This window comes from Carcharhinus amblyrhynchos, chromosome 5, assembly GCF_965287045.1.
Source record: "Carcharhinus amblyrhynchos chromosome 5, sCarAmb.v2.hapA, whole genome shotgun sequence".
Lineage (NCBI taxonomy): Eukaryota > Metazoa > Chordata > Chondrichthyes > Carcharhiniformes > Carcharhinidae > Carcharhinus > Carcharhinus amblyrhynchos.
The window spans coordinates 123,725,433-123,751,281 of record NC_137328.1 but is presented as its reverse complement, the minus strand read 5'-3'; the positions used below and the strand labels follow the sequence as shown (position 1 = coordinate 123,751,281).

The following is a 25,849-nucleotide window of genomic DNA, read 5'->3' as shown; positions in this document are numbered from 1 at the left end:
GGGATCAGTGCTGGGACCTTTGCTGTTTGTAATATATATAAATGATTTGAAGCAAAATGTAAGTGGTTTGATTAATAAGTTTGTGTATGACATAAAGGTTGATGGATTTGCGGATAGTGATGAGGACCATCAGAGGATACAGCAGGATACAGATCAGTTGGAGACTTGGGCGGAGAGATGGCAGATGGAGTTTAATCTGGACAAATGTGAGGTAATGCATTTTGAAAGGTTTAATTAAGATTAGAAATATACCGTAAATCGCAGAACCCTTAAGGGTTTGATCGGCAGAGGGATCTGGGTGTACAGGTACACAAGTCGCTGAAAGTGGCAACGCAGGAGCAGAAGGTAGTCAAGAAGGCATACAGCATGCTTGCCTTCATCAGCCAAGGCACTGAGTTTAAAAATTGGCAAGTCATGCTGCAGTTTTATAGAACCTTAGTTCAGTCACACTTGGAATATAGTGTTCAATTCTGGTCGCCACAATACCAGAAGGATGTAGAGGCTTTGGAGAGGGTACAGAAAAGATTTACCAGGATGTTGTCTGGTATGGAGGGTATTAGCTATGAGGAGAGGTTGGAGAAACTTGGTTTGTTCTCACTGGAACAACGGAGGTTAAGGAGCGACCTGATAGAAGTCTACAAGATCATGAGAGGCATGGGCAGAGTGGATAGTCAAAAGGTTTTTCCTGGAGTCAATTACGAGTAGGCATAGCTTTTAGGTGCGAGGGGCAAGGTTTAAAGGAGATGTACAAGACAGGGTGGTGGGTGCCTGGAACTCACTGCTGGGGGGGGTAGTGGAAGCGGGTACAGTAGTGAGTTTTAAGGGGCGTCTTGACAAATACATGAATAGGGTGGGAATAGAGGGATATGGTCCCTGGAAGGGTAGGGGGTTTTAGTTCAGTTGGTTGCATGGGCGGTGCAGGCTTGGAGGGCCGAAGGGTCTGCTCCTGTGCTGGAATTTTCTTTATACTTTAACAGGTACAGCACGGGGTTAGATACAGAGTAAAGCTCCCTCTACACTGTCCCCCCATCAAACACTCCCAGGACAGGTACAGCACGGGGTTAGATACAGAGTAAAGCTCCCTCTACACTGTCCCCACATCAAACACTCCCAGGACAGGTACAGCACGGGGTTAGATACAGAGTAAAGCTCCGTCTACACTGTCCCCCCATCAGACACTCCCAGGACAGGGACAGCACGGGGTTAGATACAGAGTAAAGCTCCCTCTACACTGTCACCCCCATCAAACACTCCCAGGACAGGTACAGCACGGGGTTAGATACAGAGTAAAGCTCCCTCTACACTGTCCCCCCATCAAACACTCCCAGGACAGGTACAGCACGGGGTTAGATACAGAGTAAAGCTCCCTCTACACTGTCCACCCATCAAACACTCGCAGGACAGGTACAGCACGGGGTTAGATACAGGGTAAAGCTCCCTCTACACTGTCCCCATCAAACACTCCCAGGACAGGTAAAGCACGGGGTTAGATACAGAGTAAAACTCCCTCTACACTGTCCCCATCAAACACTCCCAGGACAGGTACAGCACGGGGTTAGATACAGAGTAAAACTCCCTCTACACTGTCCCCATCAAACACTCCCAGGACAGGTACAGCACGGGGTTAGATACAGAGTAAAGCTCCCTCTACACTGTCCCCATCAAACACTCCCAGGACAGGTATAGCACGGGGTTAGATACAGAGTAAAGCTCCCTCTACACTGTCCCCATCAAACACTCCCAGGACAGGTACAGCACAGGGTTAGATACAGAGTAAAGCTCCCTCTGCACTGTCCCCCCATCAAACACTCCCAGGACAGGAACAGCATGAGGTTAGATACAGAGTAAAGCTCCCTCTACACTGTCCACATCAAACACTCCAGGGAGAGGTACAGCACGGGGTTAGATTCAGAGTAAAGCTCCCTCTACACCGTCCCCCATCAAACACTCCCAGGACAGGGACAGCACAGGGTTAGATTCAGAGTAAAGCTCCCTCTACACTATCCCCATCAAACACTCCCAGGACAGGTACAGCATGGGGTTAGATACAGAGTAAAGCTCCCTCTACATTGTCCCCCATCAAACACTCTCAGGACAGGTACAGCACGAGGTTAGATACAGAGTAAAGTTCCCTCTACACTATCCCCATCAAACACTCCCAGGGCAGGTACAGCACGGGGTTAGATACAGAGTAAAGCTCCCTCTACACTGTCCCCCCATCAAACACTCCCAGGACAGGTACAGCACAGGGTTAGATTCAGAGTAAAGCTCCCTCTACACTGTCCCCATCAAACACTCCCAGGACAGGTACAGCATAGGGTTAGATACAGAGTAAAGTTCCCTCTACACTGTCCCCCATCAAACACTCCCAGGACAGGTACAGCATGGGGTTAGATACAGAGTAAAGCTCCCTGTACTCTGTCCCCCATCAAACACTCTCAGGACAGGTACAGCACGGGGTTAGATACAGAGTAAAGCTCCCTCTACACTGTCCCCCATCAAACACTCTCAGGACAGGTACAGCACGAGGTTAGATTTTCCTTGAGTCCAACCATTGGAAAGTTTCCCCCCGATTCCCATTGATTGCAGTTTTAATTGGGTCCTTGATGATGCATTCAGCCCTGATGTCAGAGACTGCGTTCAGTTTTTTTCGCCCCATGTTTAAACTAAAGCTGTAATGAGGTTAGGAGTGGAATGGCCCTTCAGCACTGACACACTGTGGCAGCAGTGAGTACCATTTACAAGCTGGATTGCAGCAATTATCCAAGGCTCCTTGGACAGCACCTTCTAAACCAGATGATCACCCACCTAGAAAGATAGGGACAGCAGACGCTGTGAACAGTTTTTGTCCTCTTATCTAAGGAAAGATATATTGGCATTGCCAGTTCAGAGAAGGTTCACTGTGTTAATGTCAGGTATGGAGGGATTTTCTTATGAGGAGAGGTTGAGTCGGTTGGGTCTGTACTCACTGAAGTTCAGAAGAATGAGAGGCCACCTTATTGAGACATATCTGACTCTCAGGGGGCTTGACACTGAGAGGTTGTTTCCTCTTTTGGGAGAGTGCAGGACCAGAGGGCATAATCACAGAGTGAGGGGTCACTCATTTAAGACAGAGATGAGGAGGAATTTCTTCTCTCAGATGGTAATGAATCTGTGGAATTCTTTACCACAGAGAGCTGTAGAGGCTGGGGTGTTAAGTATGTTTAAGGCTGAGATAGACAGATTTATAATCAGTAAGGAAATGGAGGAATATGGAGATAATGCGGGAAAGTGGAGTTGAGGATTATATCAGATCAGCCAGGATCTCACTGAATGACAGAGCAGATCTGATGGGTCGAATGGCCTACTTCTGCTCCTATGTATTATAGTCTTCTGGCATGGAAACACCATCACCTGTAAGTTCCCCTGCAAGTCACACACCACCCTGATTGTCGTTCCTTCACTATCACTCGCTCAAAATCCTTGAGCTCCTTCCCAAACAACACTGTGAGTATACCTACAGCCCAAGAGGATTTTCTGAATTCATTCAGAGGATGTGAGCCTTGCTGGCGAGACCAGCATTTATTGCCCATCCCTCATTGCCTTTGAGAAGCTGCTGGTGAGCTGCCACCTTGAACCGCTGCAGTTCTGTACCCGCACTACACAGACTGCAGCAGTTCAAGAAGGCAGCTCACATTCAGCTTCTCAAGGGCAATGAGGGATGGACAATGAAATGCTGGTCCTGCCAGCGGCATCCACATCCCATGAAATAGTTCTTCCCTGTTTTTTAATTTCACTTACCTATAGTTTGGGATCTTTTCTGAAAGGCCAAAGTCTCCCACCACTGCTGTGTAGGACTTGCCTTCACGTTTCACCAAGCAATTCTGAAAGGAAAGCAGAGCAATATTCCATCACAACATTCATTTTAATTCAGGCTCAGGTTCTCTGGGTTTTACTCAGACTAAACTCTCTTCCTCAAAAGGCAGTGGAAGCAGAGCCGTTGAATATTTTTTCCGCAGAGCTAGACAGATCCTTGATTAATACGGGGGTGAAAGGTTATTGGGGACAGGCAGGAATGTGGGACTGAAGGAACAATTAGGTAAGTCATGATCTTACTGAATGGCGAAACAGGCTCGATGGGCCGAGTGGCCTACACCTGCTCCTAATTGGTGTGTAAGTTGTTATTATACATCAACTCATCTAATTTGAAAAAGAAACTCTAAACCATTAACTAAGCAACATCTGTCTTTTGGTACTGTAGCTGGTTTTCTGAGTCTCTGAGTGTGGCATCTAAGAGTTCGAGTACAACTGAAGTCAACTGGAATTGGGTGAAAAATCTTCACTGGTTGTAGTCATATCCAGAACAAAGGAAAATGACTGTGGTTGTTGAAGGTCAATCATCTTAATTCCAGGAGATCTCTGTAGGAGTTCCTCAGGGTAGTGTCCTAGGCCCAACCATCTTTAACTACTTCACCAATGACCTTCCCTCTGTTCTAAGGTCAGATGTGAGAATGTTGAATATTATATTGGTGTTTATTGAAGATTGTACAGTATTCACTGCCATTCACAGCTTCTCAGATTCTGCGAAGTGTGTCCACATGCAACAAGACATGGACATATCCAGGCTAGGGTTGATAAGTGGGAAATAGCATTCATGCCACACAAGTACCAAGCAATGACCATTTCCATCTAGGGAGAGTCTAACAGTCACCCCTTGACCTGTAACAGCATCCCCACCATCCACATTCTTGGTGGACAGAAACTGAACTGGACCAGTCATATAAATATTGTGGTAGCAAAATAAGATCCTAGACTCTCACTAACTTTTACAGATGTACCATAGAAAGCATTCTTTCTGGGTGTATCACAGCTTGGTATGGACTCCTGCTCTGCCCAAGAGCGCAAGGAACTACAAAACGGTCACAAATGAAGCCCAGTGCATCACGCAAACCAGCTTCCCATCCATTGACACTGTCTACACTTTCCGTTGCCTTGAAAAAGCAGCCAGCATCATCAAGGACTCCAAGCACCACAGACATTCTCTCTTCCACCTTCTTCTGTTAGGAAAAAGATACAGAAGTCTGAGGTTATGTGCCAACCGACTCAAGAACAGCTTCTTCCCTCCTGCCATCAAACTTTTGAATGGACCTACCTCGCATTAATTGATCTTTCTCTGCACCCTAGCTATAACTGTAACACTACATTCTGCACTCTCTCATTTCCTTCTCTATGAACAGTATGCTTTTTCTGTACAGCGCGCAAGAAACAATACTTTTCACTGTATACTAATACATGTGGAAATAATGTATCAAATCAAGTAACTCTGGCAGTGCAGGTATTGCTGGCAAGATTGACATTTATTGCTCAGTTCCAGTTTCCTCAAGAAGGTCTTTCCTCTTCAATAATATTAATTTCATGCTCCTCAGTGGCTTGCCAGATTACTTCAGAGTCTAGTTTAAAGTCATGATATTTAAATCATGCAGCAGGCGACGGTGCAGAGGGACCTCGGGGTCCTTGTGCATGAGTCGCAAAAACCCAGCTTGCAGGTGCAGCAGGTGGTCAGGAAGGCGAATGGGATGCTGGCCTTCATAGCGAGGGGGATTGAATATAAAAGTAGGGAGGTCTTGCTGCAGCTGTATAGGGCATTGGTGAGGCCGCAACTGGAGTACTGTGTGCAGTTTTGGGCGCCGCACCTGCGCAAAGATATTTTGGCCTTGGAGGGAGTGCAGAGGAGGTTTACTAGGCTGATACCGGAGTTGAGGGGGTTGAGCTATGAGGAGAGGCTGAATAAACTGGGCTTGTACTCGTTAGAGTTTAGAAGAATGAGAGGAGATCTCATTGAGACGTATAAGATGATGAATGGGATGGATAGGATAGAGGTGGACAGACTCTTCCCACTCAAAAAAGACAATAGGACTAGGGGGCACAGCCTCAAGATAAAAGGGGGGCGGTTTAGAACGGAGTTGAGGAGGAACTTCTTCACTCAAAGGGTGGTGAATCTCTGGAATTCTCTGCCCGTTGAAGTGGTGGAGGCTGCCTCGCTAAATATTTTTAAGACGTGGGTTGATGGGTTTTTGATAAGAGAGGGGATTAAGGGTTATGGGGAGAGGGCGGGAAAGTGGAACTGAGCAGCGACAGATCAGCCATGATCTTATTGAATGGCGGGGCAGGCTCGAAGGGCTGGATGGCCTACTCCTGCTCCTATTTCTTATGTTCTTATATGGACGTGATGGTGTCGGACTGGGATAAACACAGTAAGAAGTCTCACAACACCAGGTTAAAGTCCAACAGGTTTATTTGGTAGCACAAGCTTTCAGAGCACTGCCCCTTCATCACCCGAGGAAGGAGCAGTGTTCTGAAAGTTCGTGCTAACAAATAAACCAGTTTAAAGCCAACCACAGTGGGACAATCAAATTGGTAAGAGTGGTCTAGAATGTGAGTTTGTGGAATGCTTTAGTTACAACTCCTTGGAGCAGTACGTTGTGGAATTAAGGCATCTTAGATCTAGTATTGTGTAATGAAGTAAGGTTATTAAGTAATATTATAGTAAAAGATCCTCTGGGAAAGAGTGGTCATAATACCATTAAATTCCAGGTTAAATCTGTAAGTGACACAATCCAATCACAAACTTAAACTAAATAAAGTCAATTAAATAGGGAGTGGAGAACTGGCTAAGATAAATTGGGTAAACAGCCTAAAAGGTACAATTGTAAATGAACATACAGGAAAATTTGAAAGATACAATTGAAAATATCCAACAAAAATACATTCCATATTAAAACAAAAATTCAGCAAAAAAGACCCATCTGTGTCGCTCCAGAAGTTAGGGATTGTATTAGATTAAAAAGAAAGGCTTACAATCATTTCAATGAACAGTAACAAGTCTGAGAATTTTAGAAACCAGCTAAGGGCGACCAAAACGATGATAAAAATGAGAATAAACTAGCCAATAATATAACAACAGGTCATAACAGCTTTAAAAGTATACTAAAAGGAGATTAGCTAAACTTAACATTGATGTTTTAAAATCAGAGACAGAGGAAATTATGAGGAAATGACTGAGGCATTGAACAAATATTTTACTGTGAAGATAGACACAAGTTTTATTCCAGAAATAGACTGCCTAAAAGAGTGAAGATGTTAAGAGAATTAATAATAGATTAAAACATATTGGAGAAAGTTAAGGAACTAAAACATGACAAATCCCAATGGCCTTTTGGCCGACACTGTAGGGTACTAAAGGAGAAAGTTACAGAAGTGGAAGATACACTGGTGGGGGGAAGAAAACAGAACTACCGGCCACTTCGTACAACATCAATTACTGGGAAAATACTGGAATCTATTATTAAGCAACTCTTAACAATGCACTTAGAAAAACAAAGTATGTTTAAGTTTTTTTTGTCAGTGTCACAAATGGGCTTAATACTGCAATGAAGTTACTGTGAAAATCCCCTAGTCACCACACTCCGGCACCTGTTTGGGTACACTGAGGGAGAATTTAGCGTGGCCAATGCATCTAATCAGCATGTCTTTTGGATTTCAGAACAATCCAACATAGTTTTATTAAAGAGAAATCCTATTCAACAAATTTGTTGGAGTTTTTTGAGGGTGTGGGACGGGTAAAGGGAGACCAGTAGATGTAGTATAACTAAATTTCCAAAAGGCATTTGATAAGGTGCCACACACAAGGTTAATAGGTGAGAGAAATGTACATGGAATTGGAAGTCATTTTCAGCACGGATAGAGGATTGGTTAACAGATAGAAAGCATAGACTAGGCGTGAACGGTTCTTTTCAAGTTGACATAGTTTCAAGTTAGTGAATAATCAGGTACCACAATGTCAGTGCTATTTACAAACTATATTGATAACTTAGATAAGAAACATAGAGTAACGTATCCAAGCTTTCATTTGATACAAAGCAAGGTGGGGAGGACACAGACAGACTGCAGAGGTGTATATACAAATAGTCATTTGGTAACATAGAACTTGAGTATTGGTGAAAAAAAGAGATTTGTCAAAGCTTTTCATCTTGTACTCATCAGAACAATCGCAAGGATACCAATGTCAGGAGGAACAAAGGATGGAATTCTCCTGGGATGAGGAGAAAATGACTAAATGTCATCTCTGGCGGAAAAACTATGAGAATTCCGCTAAGTGGATGGGCACGATCCAGACTGCAATCCACCCACATTGTCATTTGATTGCAGCTTGGGGAGATTCCTGCCGGAAAGAGATAGAAAGACAACAGCAAGACAGGTTCTGAAAAGGACAGACCTGATCTCAAAGTGAAGTTGAAGGTCCCCCCAGTGATACCTGCCCGCTCCCCACGCCTCCAGGCACATGGAGAATGCACCAGTTGATGGTGCTTGACAGTTATGGCCAAGCAGTGTTTTAAAATTTAAACCAGGCAGCTTGACTCTGACTGGTTGAAGCATTGCCCTGATGAATAGAGTCGTAGAGGGTTACAGCATGGAAACAGGCCCTTTGGCCCAACTTGTCCATGCCACCCTTTTTTATTAAAACCTCTAAACTAATCCTAATTGCCCACATTTGGTCCATATCCCTCTATACCCATCTTACCCATGTAACTGTCTAAATGCTTTTTAAAAGATAAAATTGTACCCGCCTCTATTACTACCTCTGGCAGCTTGTTCCAGACACTCACCACTCTCTGTGTGAAAAAATTGCCCCTCTGGAGACTTTTGTATCTCTCCCCTCTCACCTTAAACCTATGCCCTCTAGTTTTAGACTCCCCTACTTTTCGGAAAAGATATTGACTATCTAGCTGATCTGTGCCCCTCATTATTTTATAGACCTCTATAAGGTCACCCTCAGCCTCCTACACTCCAGAGAAAAGAGTCCCAGTCTATCCAGCCTCTCTTTATAACTCAATCCATCAAGTCCTGGTAGCATCCTAGTAAATCTTTTCTGAACTCTTTCTAGTTTAATAATATCCTTTCTATAATAGGGTGACCAGAACTGTACACAATTTTCCAAGTGTGGCCTTACCAATGTCTTCTACAACTTCAACGAGACGTCCCAACTCCAGTATTCAATGTTCTGACCAATGAAAACCAAGCATGCTTAATGCCTTCTTCACCACTCAGTCCACCTGTGACTCCATTTTCAAGGAGCTATGAACATGTACCCCTAGATCTCTTTGTTCTGTAACTCTCCCCAGCACTCCCTCTACCATTAACTGAATAAGTCCTGCCCTGGTTCAATCTACCAAAATGCATCACCTCGCATTTATCTAAATTAAACTCCATCTGCCATTCATCAGCCCACTGGTCCAATTGATCAAGATCCCGTTGCAATTCGAGATAACCTTCATGAGAATGCCTATCACTTATTTTGTTTTGCTGAAACAGAGACAGTGCGTGTACATGTTCTTTTTGCCTACAAAGAACAGGGCCCTGTGTATTAACATATGTAGCTTCCAATACACACAGATGCACCACTGGCAACCTAAACAGGTCATCAGTATAATTTTTAGCATATGATAGCTTTCACAAAATGTTTTTTTCAGCAATACTCAGACATAGACACATTCAGTGAATTGGCAACAAGATAGCAGATAGATTATAATGTCAGGAAGTGTGAAGTTATTCACTCTGGTCCAAAGAATAAGAAAGCAGAATTTTTTTAAAAAGGTGTGAAACTTATAAATGTTGATATTCAAAGAGACTTGAGTTTACATGTATAAGAAATGCAAAAAGTTAACATAACAAATGCCACAAGCAACTGGAAAGGCAAATAGCATGTAGGCTTTTATTGTAAAGGGATTGGAGTGCAGGAATAAGAACATAAGAACATAAGAAATAGGAGCAGGAGTAGGCCATCTAGCCCCTCGAGCCTGCCCCGCCATTCAATAAGATCATGGCTGATCTGTTGTGTCTCAGTTCCACATTCCCGCCCTCTCCCCATAACCCTTAATCCCCTCGCTTATCAAAAACCCATCAACCCGCGTCTTAAAAATATTTAGCGAGGCAGCCTCCACCACTTCAACAGGCAGAGAATTCCAGAGATTCACCACCCTTTGAGTGAAGAAATTCCTCCTCAACTCCGTTCTAAACTGCCCCCCCTTTATCTTGAGGCTGTGCCCCCTAGTCCTACTGTCCTTTCTGAGCGGGAAGAGCCTCTCCACCTCTATCCTATCCATCCCATTCATCATCTTATACGTCTCAATGAGATCTCCCCTCATTCTTCTAGACTCTAACGAGTACAAGCCTAGTTTATTCAGCCTCTCCTCATAGCTCAACCCCCCCAACTCCGGTATCAGCCTAGTAAACCTCCTCTGCACTCCCTCCAAGGCCAAAATATCCTTGCGCAAGTATGGCGACCAAAACTGCACACAGTACTCCAGCTGCGGCCTCACCAGTGCCCTATATAGCTGCAGCAAGACCTCCCTACTTTTATATTCAATCCCCCTCGCTATGAAGGCCAGCATCCCATTCGCCTTCCTGACCACCTGCTGCACCTGCAGGCTGGGTTTTTGCGACTCATGCACAAGGACCCCGAGGTCCCTCTGCACCGTCGCCTGCTGCAGTTTTTCACCCCGTAAATAATAGTCCTTCCTACCATTATTCCTACCAAAGTGGACCACCTCGCACTTGCCAACATTAAATTCCATTTGCCATTTCCTGGCCCATTCGCCCAGCCTATCTAGATCCTTCTGCAGACTCTCCACATCCTCCGCGCAATTTGCCGTTCCACCAATCTTGGTGTCATCAGCAAATTTTGACACCATACACTCGGTTCCCTCCTCCAGATCATCTATATAAATGGTAAATAGCTGAGGCCCCAGCACCGACCCTGGGGCACTCCACTAGTCACCAACCGCCAATCCGAATAGCACCCATTAACCCCCACTCTCTGCCTCCTATTTGACAACCAATCCTCTATCCACGCTAACGCCCTACCACCAACTCCATGCCCCCTGACCTTCTGCAATAACCTCTTGTGAGGTACCTTGTCAAACGCCTTCTGAAAATTAAGAAAGACCACATCCACCGGCTCTCCTCTATCCACCGCCCTAGACACATCCTCATAGAACTCCAATAAATTTGTCAGACACGACTTCCCCTTAACGAAACCGTGCTGCGTCTGCTCTATCAAGCAATTCCCCTCAAGATGCCTCGCTATTTCCTCCTTGATGACGGATTCTAACATTTTACCTACAACAGACGTTAAACTAACCGGCCTATAATTCCCCGCCTTTTGCCTGGCACCCTTCTTAAACAACGGCGTAACATTAGCCGTTTTCCAATCTTCCGGCACTTCCCCGGAATCCAGCGAAGTCTGGAAAATAACCACCAAGGCATCCACTACCAATAAAAAAGGTTAACTACAATTGTCCATGATTTTGGTGACACTACAAGTAGAATGTTGTGTACAGTTTTAGACTCCACATTTAAGAAAAGATACACATATTGGAGATGGGACAGCCAAGGTTCACTGAATTGGGTCCTGGGGTGACAGGGCTGTCCAATGTTGGGAGGTGGAGTAAACTGGGTTTGTATTCTCTGGAGTTTAGAAGAATGAGAGGCAATCTCACTAAAACCTGCCAGATTCTGAAGGGGTTTGATCGGGTGGATGCTGAGAGATTGTTTCTGCTGGTTGGGGGCATCTCAGAATTATTTAGGACTGAGATGAAGAGAAATTACTTTAGACGAAGGGTTGTGAATCTTTGGAATTCTCTACCTCAGAGCATTGTGGATGCTCTCTCACCGAATACATTTCAGACTGGGATAGACAGGTTTCTGGTCTTGCAATGAATTAAGGGATATGTGGATGGGCAAGATAATTGAGTTATGTAGATAGAAACTAGGAGCAGGAGTATATCCTGGGCCCTGTAAGTTTGTTCCACCATTTAACATGATCTGAGATGATCCTCTGTCTCAACATGATACTCTGACATCCAAGTTGAAGCCCAAGATCAGCCATGATTATACTGAATGGTGGAGCAGGCTCGATGGCCCGTGTGGCCTACTCCTGTTCTTATTTCCTATGAAATTAGAATGACAATTGGGCTAGACTGAGTAAGAGTGGCAGGTTCCTTTCACCAAAGCACATTGGCGAATTGGTTGGGTTTTCATAAAGCTATGCTTTTTTTCAAAAAAATTGAACTCAATTCAAAATATCAAACTGCTTCTTGTGGGTTTGAAACTCAGTACTAGGATTGTAAGTCCAGTAAGATAGCCATTACACTACCATGCTGTCCATGTGTGGAGTCTATTCCCTGTCTGGTTCAATACCTTCTGCTCACATTCCAGAAAAAACTCGAGTTTATTTGAGGAGACAAGTATCGGTCTGTGTTGTTGCTCTCCCAGATACTTTACAATAACTGCTGAAGCTTGGATCACAGATGTCTCCAAGAGTAAGGGAATTCTCCAGCTTTAAAGCTTCATGGGAAATTGAAGAAGACTTTCTAATTAACAAAATGACTCTGCAGCTCTTGCATCTCCCCTTTCATTTGGAGTCCAGCCCAAATCCTGGTGTCTGTACTTTTAGATCCAATTTCTGTCGCTCAAAGGCAGTTGCTCGATTCAGGTTAAAGAATCTGCAATATATAGTGCCTTTCATGACTTCAGGTTTTCCAAAGAGCTTTTACGCTTAATTAAATGCTTTTGAGGGGCAGTCAGTGTTGCAGAGGACCCAGCAGTGAATATGTACAGTAAGCTCCCACAAACAACGATGAAATAAATAGCTAGTTACTCTCTTTTAGCTACATTGGTTTAGGGAAAGATAAAAACCAGGACACAGAGGACAAGAACAAAGAACAGTACGGCACAGAAACAGACCCTTCGGCCTCCCAGCCTGTACCAATCACATTTACCTATCTAAACAACCGCTTGTATTCCCCTATTCCCCGTTTCATCTGCCTATCAAGGTAAATGTGACTAACTGCCTCAACCACCTCACCTGGCAGTGCATTCCAGACCTCTACCACCCCTGCGTAAAAAACTCTCCCCGCACATCTCCACTGAACCTTTCCCCCCTTATCTTGAATTCATGCCCCCTTGTAATTATTCCTGCTCTGGGAGAGAGTTTCTAACTGTTCACCCTTTCTATACCTATCTATAATTTTATAAACTTCTATCAGATCGCCCCCTCAGCCTCCATCTTTCCAGGGAGAACAATCCCAATTTATCCAATCACTGGGGAGAATTCGCCTGCCCTTCTTCATCTTTACCCCTTGTTTGTCAATTATCTCAGATCTTTGACCTGTGGTTACCATCCTGCCCACCATTGCGAAGAGTCTCTCTGGAATACATCTACAAATCAATTGGACAAAGCACTGAGAGAAGGCAGGATTGTTCTGAATGGATGAATTAAAGTGAGCTGAGTAATCCTGATCCATAATGGTCCTGCTAACTGTACTTCAGTTACCTTGGATGTCAAGTCCCGGTGGAAGATCCCCTTGGAGTGCAGGTAACACAGGCCCTTTGCAATGTCCAGTGCCAGTTTTATCCGGACCATCCATGACAGATACTCTGTGCTGCCCAGTACCTGCTCAAGGCTCCCTCCATTGATGTACTGAAGGAAAGAACAAAGAAAAGGCCCAATTAATGGATATTGTTCATTGGAATATCGGTGTGTTTGAAACCATGTCACATATATATCTGGAATTGGCACTGTCCCGATAAATTGCATTGCAAGACAAAATGAGTGCCTACAAATTTAAAATTAATCAGAAAGTCGGCGAATTGGGTGTGGGGAGATGACAAATTCTCTCTGGTACTGTGCAGCTCATGTGTTGCTTGGTATCAGTTCCTGTAGACACACCGCACAACCTGGGCAAAACAAAATGATTCACTCTGGTACTGTGTACCCCACGTGTGTCTCGGAGTCAGCTCCTGTTACATGTACAGTACACAGCAGGTACAAGGGAACAGTTTACCCTGATCTGGTACGGGATAACTCATGGGAATCTGTGTCTGCCTCCGTAAATATACACTGGATAGAGTGCCCATGTTAAAATCTATACAAGTGCTTGAAGTTAATCACTAATCAGTTCATCTGGTTGCTTATGAAAAGGTGACATTGGCAGAAACCTGTCTGTGTTACACAGATTCATGATGTGGAGATGCTGGCGTTGGACTGGGGTAAACACAGTAAGAAGTCTGACAGCACCAGGGTAAAGTCCAACAGGTTTATTTGATAGTAAACCCACAAGCTTTCAGGGTTTGCCCCTTTGTCAGGTGAGTGGAGAGTTCTGGTCTCTGACAGAGCATATAACAGCACACACAGTTTACAGATTACTGATTAGAATGCGAGTCTTTACAACTAACCTGTTATTCAAGTCTTAAAGATGCAGACAATGTGAGTGGAGATAGCATTGAGCACAGGTTAAAGAGATGTGTATTGTCTCCAGACAGGACAGTAAGTGAGATTTTACAAGCCCAGGCAAAGCATGGGGATTACAGATAGTGTGACATGAACCCAAGATCCTGAAGACTCTCATTCTAATCAGTAATCTGTAAACTGTGTGTGCTGTTATATGCTCTGTCAGAGACCAGAACTCTCCACTCACCTGACGAAAGGGCAAACCCCGAAAGCTAGTGGGTTTACTATCGAATAAACTTGTTGGACTTTAATCTGGTGTTGTGAGATTCTTTCTGTGTTTACATTGATTCTACAGTACAGAAAAAAAATCCTTAAGCTCAATTGGAGTATGCCAGTGTTTATATTCTATTCAAGCCTCCACCCACTCCACTTCATCTCACCTTATCAGGATATCTTTCTATTCCTTTCTACTGCATGTGTTTATCTAGCTTTCCCTTAAACACACGCACGCTATTCACCTTGGCCATTCCATGCAGAATCATAGAATGGATACAAAACAAGCAGAGGCCATTCAGCCCACTGTGTCAGTGCTGGCCCTCTGTAGAACAGCTACTACCCGGCTTCTCCCTTTCAAAAGACATAATTGAATCTGGTTCCACAATATTCTTGATCAGTACAGTCCGGGCCCTAACCAATTATGGGCGTAATAAAGTTTTGCCTCATGTTGCGATTGGTCCATTTGCCATTCAATGAGATTGCTGCTGTCTTTGTTTTGACCCATCCATCAACGATACCAGCTTCCCCTCATCTCTCGCTCATCATCTGACCACTTCTATCTATTCTCAACCTTCTCGAAGGAAATCAACCCAAGCTTCTCCAACTGATCCATGCAACTGAAGTTTGTCAACCATGGAAGAAATCTTTCCTGCACTCTCTCTATTGCCTTCACATCCTTCCTAAAGTGTAGTGTCCAGACTTGGGTACAATATATAATACTCAAGTTGATGTCGAACCAGGGTTTTTACTAAGGTTCATCACAACTTCCTTGCCTTTGTACTCTATTTATGAAGCCAGAATCCTTTATGCCTTTTTAACCACATTCCCAACCTGCCCTGTCGCCTTTAATGATTTGCACACATGCATCTCCAGGTGTTCCTATGTCCGCTTTTAGAATTGTATCCTTCATTTTAAGGCGATTCCGTGAGCTTGCATTCACTGTCTGCGAGGTTGCGGTGGGGGCTCAAGATCTGGAAGTCACAATTCTTGCCGGCGATATCATCAGGTTCACGTCAGTAATGAGCATAACCCTGATTACATGCATTTTCATGTATTTCAATATAATGAAGCACCATCTCTGCCATATCCTGACCCTTTGCCATATCTTCAAACCATGCCAACGTGACATCTCATCACAGCGATCTACAACACATTCATAGTGACGTGAAGCTGTCCTGCAGTCTCCCCGGGGTCCTGAGGAACATGGCCAAGCTGTGTACTGGTTGGCACCATGCAGGATCCTCGGGGTGGGGGCTGGGGTTTCATGCAGATGTGGTTGTGGGCTGCAAGTGGTCCAATGGGGAGGGGATGCTAGCAGTGGACAGAGGGGGTATAAGCGGAAAGGGGCCAATGATAGCAGGGTGGGGGGGAGGCAGGAGAGAAAGGGCTGAGGATCCCACAGTTGGGGAGGGGTTGTGAGAGAAAGGGCCATGGTCCCGGGGGGGGGGAGCCCTTGCGGCCTCTGTGGTGGGCTGGCAGAAGTTTTATTACAGTTCTGATCAGGGTGCCCGTTAACGATGGCACCACAATCTCTGAGCAGCCGGGTTTTGCTGGCCCATTTAGGCCCTGTCCCTGCATGACCATGAATCACATCCTCTTGATTTTTTTTTGGCAGAGTGTGGTAGAACCTGGAGAGGAAACCAACCAGTTTCCCTGGAGAGAAGCACACTGCTATGTTTTTGGAACGATTTCTTCCATTGTCTCTCCTCGTTCCTCCAACTAAAATGAGTCACTTCACATTTCTCTGCATTAAATTTTATCTGCCACCTGTCCGCTATTTCCCCCAGTCTGTCTCTCTTCTCTTGAAATCTGTCACTATCCTCCTCATAGTCCACATTTTGTGTCATCCGCAAACGTTGAAGCTGTGCCTGTCCACCCACGTCAGACCATTACTGTATGTTATGAATATCAGTACGAACCCCGGAGGACCCTTTGTGTACTTTCTCCAGACTAGGAAACAACTATTCACCACAACTCTTTTCCCCGTCACTTGGCCAATTCTATATCCTTTCTGCCACTGGCCCATTTATTCCGTGCACTTCAACTTGTTGGCGAGCTTATTTTGTGGCACCTTATCAAATGTACTCTGGAAGTCCGTGTACACCATATCAATTATCCTCATCAGCGCTATCTATTACTTCATCAAAAAATTCAATCAACTGAGCTAAACATGATTTGCAAGGCTGGAATTTGTTGCCCATCCCCAATTTCCCTTTGAGGTGACAGTGAAGTGCCTCCTTGAACCGCTGCAGTCAGTTTGGTGTAGGTATACCCACAGTGCTGTTAGCAAGGGAATTCTAGGACTTTGAATCAGTGACAATGTTAGAACGACAATATATTCCCAAGTCAGGACGATGCGTGGCTTGGAGGGGAACTTCCAGATGGGGGTGTCCCCATGCATCTTGGCTTCTAGATATAAATGATGCAGGTTTGGAAGGTGCTGTTGAAGCAGCCTTGGTGAGTTGTTGTACTGTACCTGGTAGATAGCACTCACTGCTGCTGCTGTGCACCGGTGGTGGTGGAATGAACGTTTAAATTGGTGGAGGTGGTGTAATCGGGCTGGCTGCGTTTTCAAGCTTTTTGAGTGTTGTTGGAGCTGCACTTCACTGGACAAGTGGAGAGTACCATCACACTCCTGACTTGTGCTTTGTGGACAGGCTATAAGCAGTCAGGGCTCGAGTTGGAACAAAGCTGCATAGAATTCTACAGTGCAGGAGGAGGCCATTTGGCCCATCCAGTCTGCACTGACCACAATCCTACTCAAGCCTTATCCCCATAACTCCATGCATTTACCCCAGCTAGTCGTCCTGAGATTAAGGGGCAACTTAGCATGGCCAAGCCACCTAATCCACGCATCTTTGAAGTGCGGGAGGAGACCAGAGCACCAGAGAAAACCCGCGCAGACATGAGGAGAATGTGCAAACTCCACACAGACAGTGACCCAAGCCAGGAATCGAACCCAAGTCCCTGGTGGTGTGAAGCAGCTGTGCTAATCACTGTGCCACTGTGCTGCCCCAAGCCTCTGATCTGTTCTTGTAATCATGGTATTTAGGTGGCTTGTCCAGTGAGGTTTCTGATCACTGGTATCATCACAGCATGTTGATCATTCCATTTCAGCAATGGCAATGCCATTGAACGTCATGGGGAGATGGTTAGATTCCCTCTTGTTAATTGCCTGTCACTTGTGTGGTGCATTCGCTTAAGCCTAAATGTTGTCCAGATGGGCACAGATTGCTGCAGTATCTGAGGAGTTACTGAATGATACTAAATATTATGCAGTCATCAGCAAACGTCCTCACTTCTGACCTTATGTTGGAAGGGAGTTGACTGATGAAGCAGCTGAAGATGGTTGGGCCTAGGACACTACCCTGCAGAACTCCTGCAGTGATGTCCTGGAGCTGAGATGATCAATCCCCAACCACTACAACCATCTTCCTCTGTGTTAGGTATGACTATAATTTCCATTGACTCCAGTTTTGTGAATCAATAGATTGATGCCACACTCAGTAAGATGCTGTCTTGATGTCAAGGGTAGGCACTCTCACCCCATCTTTTGAATTCTGCTTTCTTGTCCATGTTTGTCCAATTTACCTGGGCCAGATCTGTTCTTGTTCCACTAAAATTTGTCCTCCACCAATTTAGTAATTTGATTCTGAATTGCTCCTTGCCCTCTTCCATAGTTAACCTAAGCCTTATGATACTGTGGTCACTGTTCTCTAAAGTTCCCCAACTGACACTGAATCCACTGTCTCACCTCATTCTCCAGATCCAGAAATACCTCCTGGGAACATGCTAAAAGTTCTCTTGAATATAGATGTCTATAGCACAGAAGAAGTCCATTTGGCCTATCATGTCCATGCTGGTCAACAAAAATCTGGCCACACTAATCCCATTGTCCTGCACTTGGCCCACAGCCCTGGCTATAGCAGCACAAGTGAGTTTCTAAATAGTTCTTAAATGCAATGAGAGTTTCTGACTCAACAACCCTTTCAGACAGTGAGTTCCAAACTCCCACTTTGGAATGAAAATGTTTCTTCTCAAACTCCCCTGTTAACTTTCTACCTCTTACTTTAAATCTCTGCCCCCTGGTAATGAAGAAAGTATCTTCCTATCCACCCTATCTCTGCCCCTCTTACACCTCTATCAGGTCCCTCCCCAACCTTTGCTGCTCCAAGGAAACCAGCCCCAACCTATCCCCTCATAGCTCAGCCCCTCCCACCCAGGCAATATCCTGGTGAATCACCTCTGCCTCTCTCCGGTGCAATCACACCCTTCTTTCAATGTGGTGACAAGAACAGCATACAGTATGCCAGCTGTGGCCTCAACAGTGTTTATACAGTTCTATACTGACCTCCCTGCCCTTGTATTCTATGATGTGGGTATGCCGGTGAACAGCAGGTTAGGTGTAAGGATTCGCATTCTAATCAGTAATCTCTAAACTGTCGGTGCTTTATATGCTCTGTCTGAGGCCAGAACTCTCCATTCACCTGACGAAGGGGCTAACCCCAAAAGCTTGTGAGTCTATTATCAAATAAATCGGTTGGACTTTTTACTTGTATTCTATGCCTTGGCTGATAAGGGCAAATATCCCATATGTCTTCTCAACCATCTTATCTACCTTCCATACCACCTTCACTGACCTGTGGACATGTACTCCAAGGTCCCTCTGACCTTCAGTGCTTTCCAGTGTCCTACCCATTTGTAGTGTCATCCTTTACTTTGATAGCCTTCCCCTTACCTTGTTAGAACTTTTTGTTAGGTCTTATCATTATCTTATAGATCTTAATGACTTCAAAGGAAATTTGATAGACACTCAAGGGAAATAAATGAAGGAGCTGTCTTATGATGAAAGGTTGAGAGGTTTGGGCCTATACTCATTGGAGTGATCTTACTGAAATCAAGGCTTGACAGAGTGGATGCTGAGAGACGTTTCCCTTCACAGAGGAATCAAGAACTAGGAGACACAGTTTAGAAATAAGGGGTCTCCCATTTAAAATGAAGATGAAGAGCTTCTTCTTCTCTGAGAGATTTTAGTCTTTTGAATTCCCTTCCACAGAGAGCAGTGATGGCTGGGTCACTGGCTGTATTCAAGGTTGATTTTGACAGACTTTTGATCAACAAGGCAGTCAAGGGTTATAGGGGGCCAGATAGGAATGGGGACTTAAGGCAAAGGTCAGTTAGTTATGATCTTATTATACGATGGAGCAGGCTCAATGGGTTGACTGGCTTCCTTCTGCTCTTATTTCTCATGTTCTGACGAACTGGTGCTGGGTTAGGATTTAACAGCAATTTGGCTGGGAGCCAGGAGGAGGGGTCAACATGATAGGTAACTGAATAGGGAGCAGGAAAGAAGGGCTACAATTAGATACCAAAGTAGACCAGGATCTGACAATCTGGATGGAGAAGTAGGGATTAGGCAGTAAGGCATAAAGGGGGAAAGAAAAATAGATTGGGAATTAGATAGTGAGGTTCTATTGGGGTTGAGGGGAGAGATTGGGATTGGATAGTGAGGTCCTATAGGGGTTGAAGGGAGAATTTGGGATTGAATAGTGAGGCTCTACAGGGTTTGAGGGGAGAGGTTGGGATTGGATAGAGGTCATAGAGGTTTACAGCATGGAAACAGGCCCTTCAGCCCAACTTGTCCATGCTGCTCTTTTTTTTAAACCCCAAAGCTAGTCGCAATTGTCCGCATTTGGCCCATATCCCTCTATACCCATCGTACCTATGTAACTATCTATATGTTTTTTAAAAGATGAAATTGTAACCGCCTCTACTACTGCCTCTGGCAGCTTGTTCCAGACACTCACCACCCTCTGTGTGAAAAAATTGCCCCTCTGGACCCTTTTGTATCTCTCCCCTCTCACCTTAAATCCATGTCCTCTAGTTTTAGATTCCCCTACCTTTGGGAAAAGATATTGACTATCTAGCTGATCTGTGCCCCTCATTATTTTATAGACCTCTATAAGATCACCCCTCAGCTCCAGAGAACAAAGTCCCAGTCTGTCCAGTCTCTCCTTATAACTCAATCCATCAAGTCCTGGTAGCATCCCAGTAAATCTTTTCTACACTCTTTCTAGTTTAATAATGTCCTTTCTATAAAAGGGTGACCAGAACTGTACACAGTATTCCAAGTGTGGCCTTACCAATGTCTTGTACAATTTCAACAAGACGTCCCAACTCCTGTATTCAGTGTTCTGACCGATGAAACCAAGCTTGCCGAATGCCTTCTTCACCACTCTGTCCACCTGTGACTCCACTTTCAAGGAGCTATGAACATGTACCCCTAGATCTGTTTGTTCTGTAACTCTCCCCAACACCCTACCATTAACTGAGTGAGTCCTGCCCTGGTTCAATCTACCAAAATGCATCACCTCACATTTATCTAAATTAAACTCCATCTGCCATTCATCGGCCCACTGGCACAAATGATCAAGATGCTATTGCAATCAAAGATAACTTTCTTCACTGTCCACTATGCCACCAATCTTGGTGTCATCTCTAAACTTACTAACCATGCCATTTATATTCTCATCAAAATCATTAATATAAATGACAAATAACAGTGGGCCCAGCACTGATCCCTGAGGCACACCACTGGTCACAGGCCTCCAGTTTGAAAAACAACTCTCTACAACCACCTCTGGCTTCTGTCATCAAGCCAATTTTGTATCCATTTAGCTGCCTCACCCTGGATCCCGTGAGATTTAACCTTATGCAACAACCTACCATGCGGTATCTTGTCAAAGGCCTTGCTAAATTCCATGTAGGCAACATCAACTGCACTGCCCTCATCTACCTTCTTGGTTACCCCTTCAAAAAACTCAATTAAATTTATGAGACATGATTTTCCACTCACAAAGCTGTGCTGACTGTCCCTAACCAGTACTTGTGTCTGTAAATGCCTATAGAACCCGTCTCTCAAAATATCTTGCATAAATGAGGTTCAATAGGGTTTGAGGGGAGAGGTTAGGATTGGATAGTGAGGTTCTGTAGGGGTTTGATTTGATTTATTATTGTACATGTATTAACATAGTGTAAAGTATTGTTTATTGCGCACTATACAGACAAAGCATACTGTTCATAGGAAGGAAATGAGACAATGCAGAATGTAGTGTTACAGTCAGAACTAGGGAGTAGAGAAAGATCAACTTAATGCAAGGTAGGTCCATTCAAAAGACTGACAGCAGCAGGGAAGTAGCTGCTCTTGAGTCAGTTGGTACGTGACCACAGATTTTTGTATATATTTCCTGACGGAAGGTGGTGGAAGAGAGAATATCCAGGGTGCGTGGGGTCCTTAATTATGCTGGCTGCTTTGCCAAGGCAGTGGGAAGTGTAGACAGAGTCAATGGATGGGAGGCTGGTTTGCATGATGGATTGGACTACATTCACAAACTATCGGAGTTTCTTGCGGTTTTGGGCAGAGCAAAGCTGCGATACAACCAGAAAGAATGCTTTCTATGGTGCATCTGTAAACGGTGGTGAGAGTCGTAGCTGACATGCCAAACGTCCTTAGTCTTCTGAGAAAGTTGAAGCATTGGTGGGCTTTCTTAATTATAATGTCAGCATGGGGGGAACCAGGATAGATTGTTGGTGATCTGGACACCTAAAAACTTGAATCCCTTGACCCTTTCTACTTCATCCTTGTTTTCAGAAGTTGATGACAATCTCCTTTGTTTTGTTGACATTGAGGGAGAGATTATTGTTGGTGCACCAGTTCACCAGATTCTCCATCTCATTCCTGTACTCTGTCTCATCATCGTTTGAGATCCGACCCACTGTGGTGGTATCGTCAGCAAACTTGAAAATCAAATTGGAGGGGAATTTGGCCACACAGCCATAGGTGTATAAGGAGTACAGTAGGGGGCTGAAAACACAGCCTTGTGGAACACCAGTTAAGAATGGTCATGGAGGTGGTGTTGTTGCCTATTCTTACTGATTATGGTCAGTGAATTAGGAAGTTCAGGGCCCAGTCACAGAGGGATGAGCCGAGGCCCAGCCACAGAGTTTGGAGATGAGTTTCATGGGAATAATGTTGTTGAAGGCTGAGCTGTAGTCAATAAATAGGAGTCTGACAGAGGTGTCCTTATTATCTAGGTGTATCTATATCTAACCTCGTGCTGTACCTGTCCTCGGGGTGTTTGATGGGGGACAGTGTAGAGGGAGCTTTACTCTGTATCTAACCCTATGCTGTACCTGTCCTGGGAGTGTTTGATGGGGACAGTGTAGAGGAAGCTTTACTTTGTATCTAACCCCGTGCTGTACCTGTCCTGGGAGTGTTTGATGGGGGACAGTGTAGAGGGAGCTTTACTCTGTATCTAACCCCGTGCTGTACCTGTCCTGGGAGTGTTTGATGGGGGACAGTGTAGAGGGAGCTTTACTCTGTATCTAACCCCGTGCTGTACCTGTCCTGGGAGTGTTTGATGGGGGACAGTGTAGAGGGCGCTTTACTCTGTATCTAACCCCGTGCTGTACCTGTCCTGGGAGTGTTTGATGGGGACAGTGTAGAGGGAGCTTTACTCTGTATCTAACCCCGTGCTGTACCTGTCCTGGGAGTGTTTGATGGGGGACAGTGTAGAGGGAGCTTTACTCTGTATCTAACCCTGTGCTGTACCTGTCCCGGGAGTGTTTGATGGGGACAGTGTAGAGGGAGCTTTACTCTGTATCTAACCCCGTGCTGTACCTGTCCCGGAAGTGTTTGATGGGGACAGTGTAGAGGGAGCTTTACTCTGTATCTAACCCTGTGCTGTACCTGTCCCGGGAGTGTTTGATGGGGACAGTGTAGAGGGAGCTTTACTCTGTATCTAACCCCGTGCTGTACCTGTCCTGGGAGTGTTTGATGGGGACAGTGTAGAGGGAGCTTTACTCTGTATCTAACCCCGTGCTGTACCTGTCCTGGGAGTGTTTGATGGGGGACAGTGTAGAGGGAGCTTTACTCTGTATCTAACCCCGTGCTGTACCTGTCCTGGGAGTGTTTGATGGGGGACAGTGTAGAGGGAGCTTTACTCTGTATCTAACCCTGTGCTGTACCTGTCCTGGGAGTGTTTGTTGGGGGACAGTGTAGAGGGAGCTTTACTCTGTATCTAACCCCGTGCTGTACCTGTCCTGGGAGTGTTTGATGGGGACAGTGTAGAGGGAGCTTTACTCTGTACGTGACCTTGTGCTGTACCTGTCTGTGTTACTGAGACTGACTGCGTAAACTGGGATTTCTTCGATTCCCTTTACAAATATCCCAAACATTAATGAAAATGGAATTCCCAGAATTACTGAGGTGTATGTGGAGAATGGAGCATCGTGTGAAAAGTTAGTGATTTAGAAAGCTGACTGCAAAGTTTAAAATCCAGCTTGGTCCCTGAAAAGTTAAAGGTTATTTTGCCTCCGTGTTTATTATTTCACGGTGACTGGGGTCAGAGCTATTTGTCAGGCTGGAACAAGTAAAGCAAATTCCTACTGAGCTGTCTGTTGCTAGACAACACAGTCCCTGGCTTATCCCTTACTGTAAGAGTCACTCAGCACCTGAGACTGAGGGGATTGCACTGACGAGTAAGTCATCAACCTGCACTCTCCTGCCTCCATCTGCAGCTTTATTTGTATGAGTTTAGTGCTCTTGGCTTCGTACGTGCTGCAGGTTCAGTGAAAACATTTGAACCATGCCAAAGCCCGCAGCAGCACATTCTCCATCTCTCCTCACACGCACACAGGATTCTGCCTGACCACACCTAACCGCCCCCCCCCAACCCCCAGCAATTAGTATCCCTCATCACTCACCCTCTCTATCTTCCCCTCGTCTCCCACCACTAACAACTGCATCAGTGACTCACTCCCTTTCTCTTTAGGTATTAATCACGGCTCAGTGGGCTTCACTCTGAGTCAGAAGGTTGCAGGTTTGAAGGATCAATTGCCTATCGGAATACCATTACTTCGATACCAGCTGGTGGCCCCGTTCGGCTCAGGGTATTTGTTCGACATGTTTTTCTACTAAAAAAAAATGCTGTTCTTTCTTTCTCTCCGTCTCTGGCACATGCTGCAACACCCGTGCTCATTAACCCATGAAGCTCCTTTATCAAGCTGTTGTGTCGCTCAGTTGTTAACACTAGTTCCGAGTTGAAAGATTGTGGGCTCAAGTCTTATTCCAGAGACTGGAACGCAAGATGTAGGCTGGCACAGCGGAGGTGATACTGCACTGTCTTTCTGATGAGATGTTGAAATGAAGCCCAGTTTGCCCTCTGGGCTGCATGGGAAAGATCCCACGGCACTGTTTCAAAGTGCACAGGCCACAACTTGCTCATGATGCTTCCTGTTTTTCTCCTGATCTCTTTCTCATTTTCAATTCTTTGCCAGGTTTCTCCTGTAGTTTCTGTTTGTTCTATTCACCTATCAATCCTCCACTTATCCTTGTGTTCTCTCAGTCTGTTCCTCATGTTGCCTTTATTCTGTATTGCTGCCTATATTACTATTCCTGGGCAACTGATAAAAATAGTGACAAGAAGGAGAGCTTTGGATTTAATCAAGCAGTTTAAAAAGAAAATTGCTAATCTGTTAACATCACTAAGTCCAATTAAGCACATGATCTCAGGTCCTAAGGATCTTCTATAAATATATTAACCCTCAAATGTGCTTTGTCTTTGAGCTGGAATCTAGAGATAGGTTGGACCTTTCACAGTTGGCAAGGAGATTGGGCAGAACTCCCCTTCCAATAGTCACTCTGCGATCACCCGCCTGAGAGAGCAGACATTGTCTCAGATTAATGTCCCATCAGAGGAGAGATCTCAGAACAGAGGAATCACTTTCATTCATTCCAGGAATTCCTTCCAGATAACATGCATGTGATTTCTCAGCAAGAATCTGGATCGGGCAAAGCTTTTGGAGGCCTCCCCCAGCCCATCTTGTGTTCAGATCCTTCCAAAGCCTTCCCTTTAGCCTATCTGTGTAATCTCATCCAGCCTTGCAACCGTTGAAGATCTCTGCACTCTTCCAGTTCTGCCTTTTTAAGTATCCATAATTTTATTCACTCCATCATTAGTGGCTGTGCATTTAGCTCCTTGAGCAGGAGTTCCTCAAATCTCACCCCGAACCTCTGCGTTCCTTTACCTCCTCCTTAGGTTTCCAGGATCACCTCAAATCCTATCTCTTTGACCAAATTTTTCTATCACCTATCAAGAAACTACAAAGGGTTGTGAACAAAGTCCAATCCCTCACACAAACCAGCCTCCCATTCATTGACTCTGTCTACACTTCCCGCTGCCTTGGCAAAGCAGCCGGCATAATTAAGGACCCCCCACACCCCGGATATACTCTTTCATCTTC

At 44.9% G+C, this 25,849-nt stretch overlaps 1 protein-coding gene across 1 annotated transcript in view; it reads right to left on the bottom strand.

Moving 5' to 3' along the window:
- tesk1b (testis associated actin remodelling kinase 1b) overlaps positions 1 to 25,849 on the bottom strand; it is a 168,754-nt gene that overhangs the window by 80,748 nt on the left and 62,157 nt on the right. Inside the window, exons 4-5 of the mRNA XM_080189521.1 lie at positions 13,373 to 13,519; positions 3,781 to 3,863 (exon numbers count right to left, since the gene is read on the bottom strand). Of these exons, the coding sequence (XP_080045647.1) occupies positions 3,781 to 3,863; positions 13,373 to 13,519 (230 nt within the window). The remainder of the gene's footprint in view (positions 1 to 3,780; positions 3,864 to 13,372; positions 13,520 to 25,849) is intronic.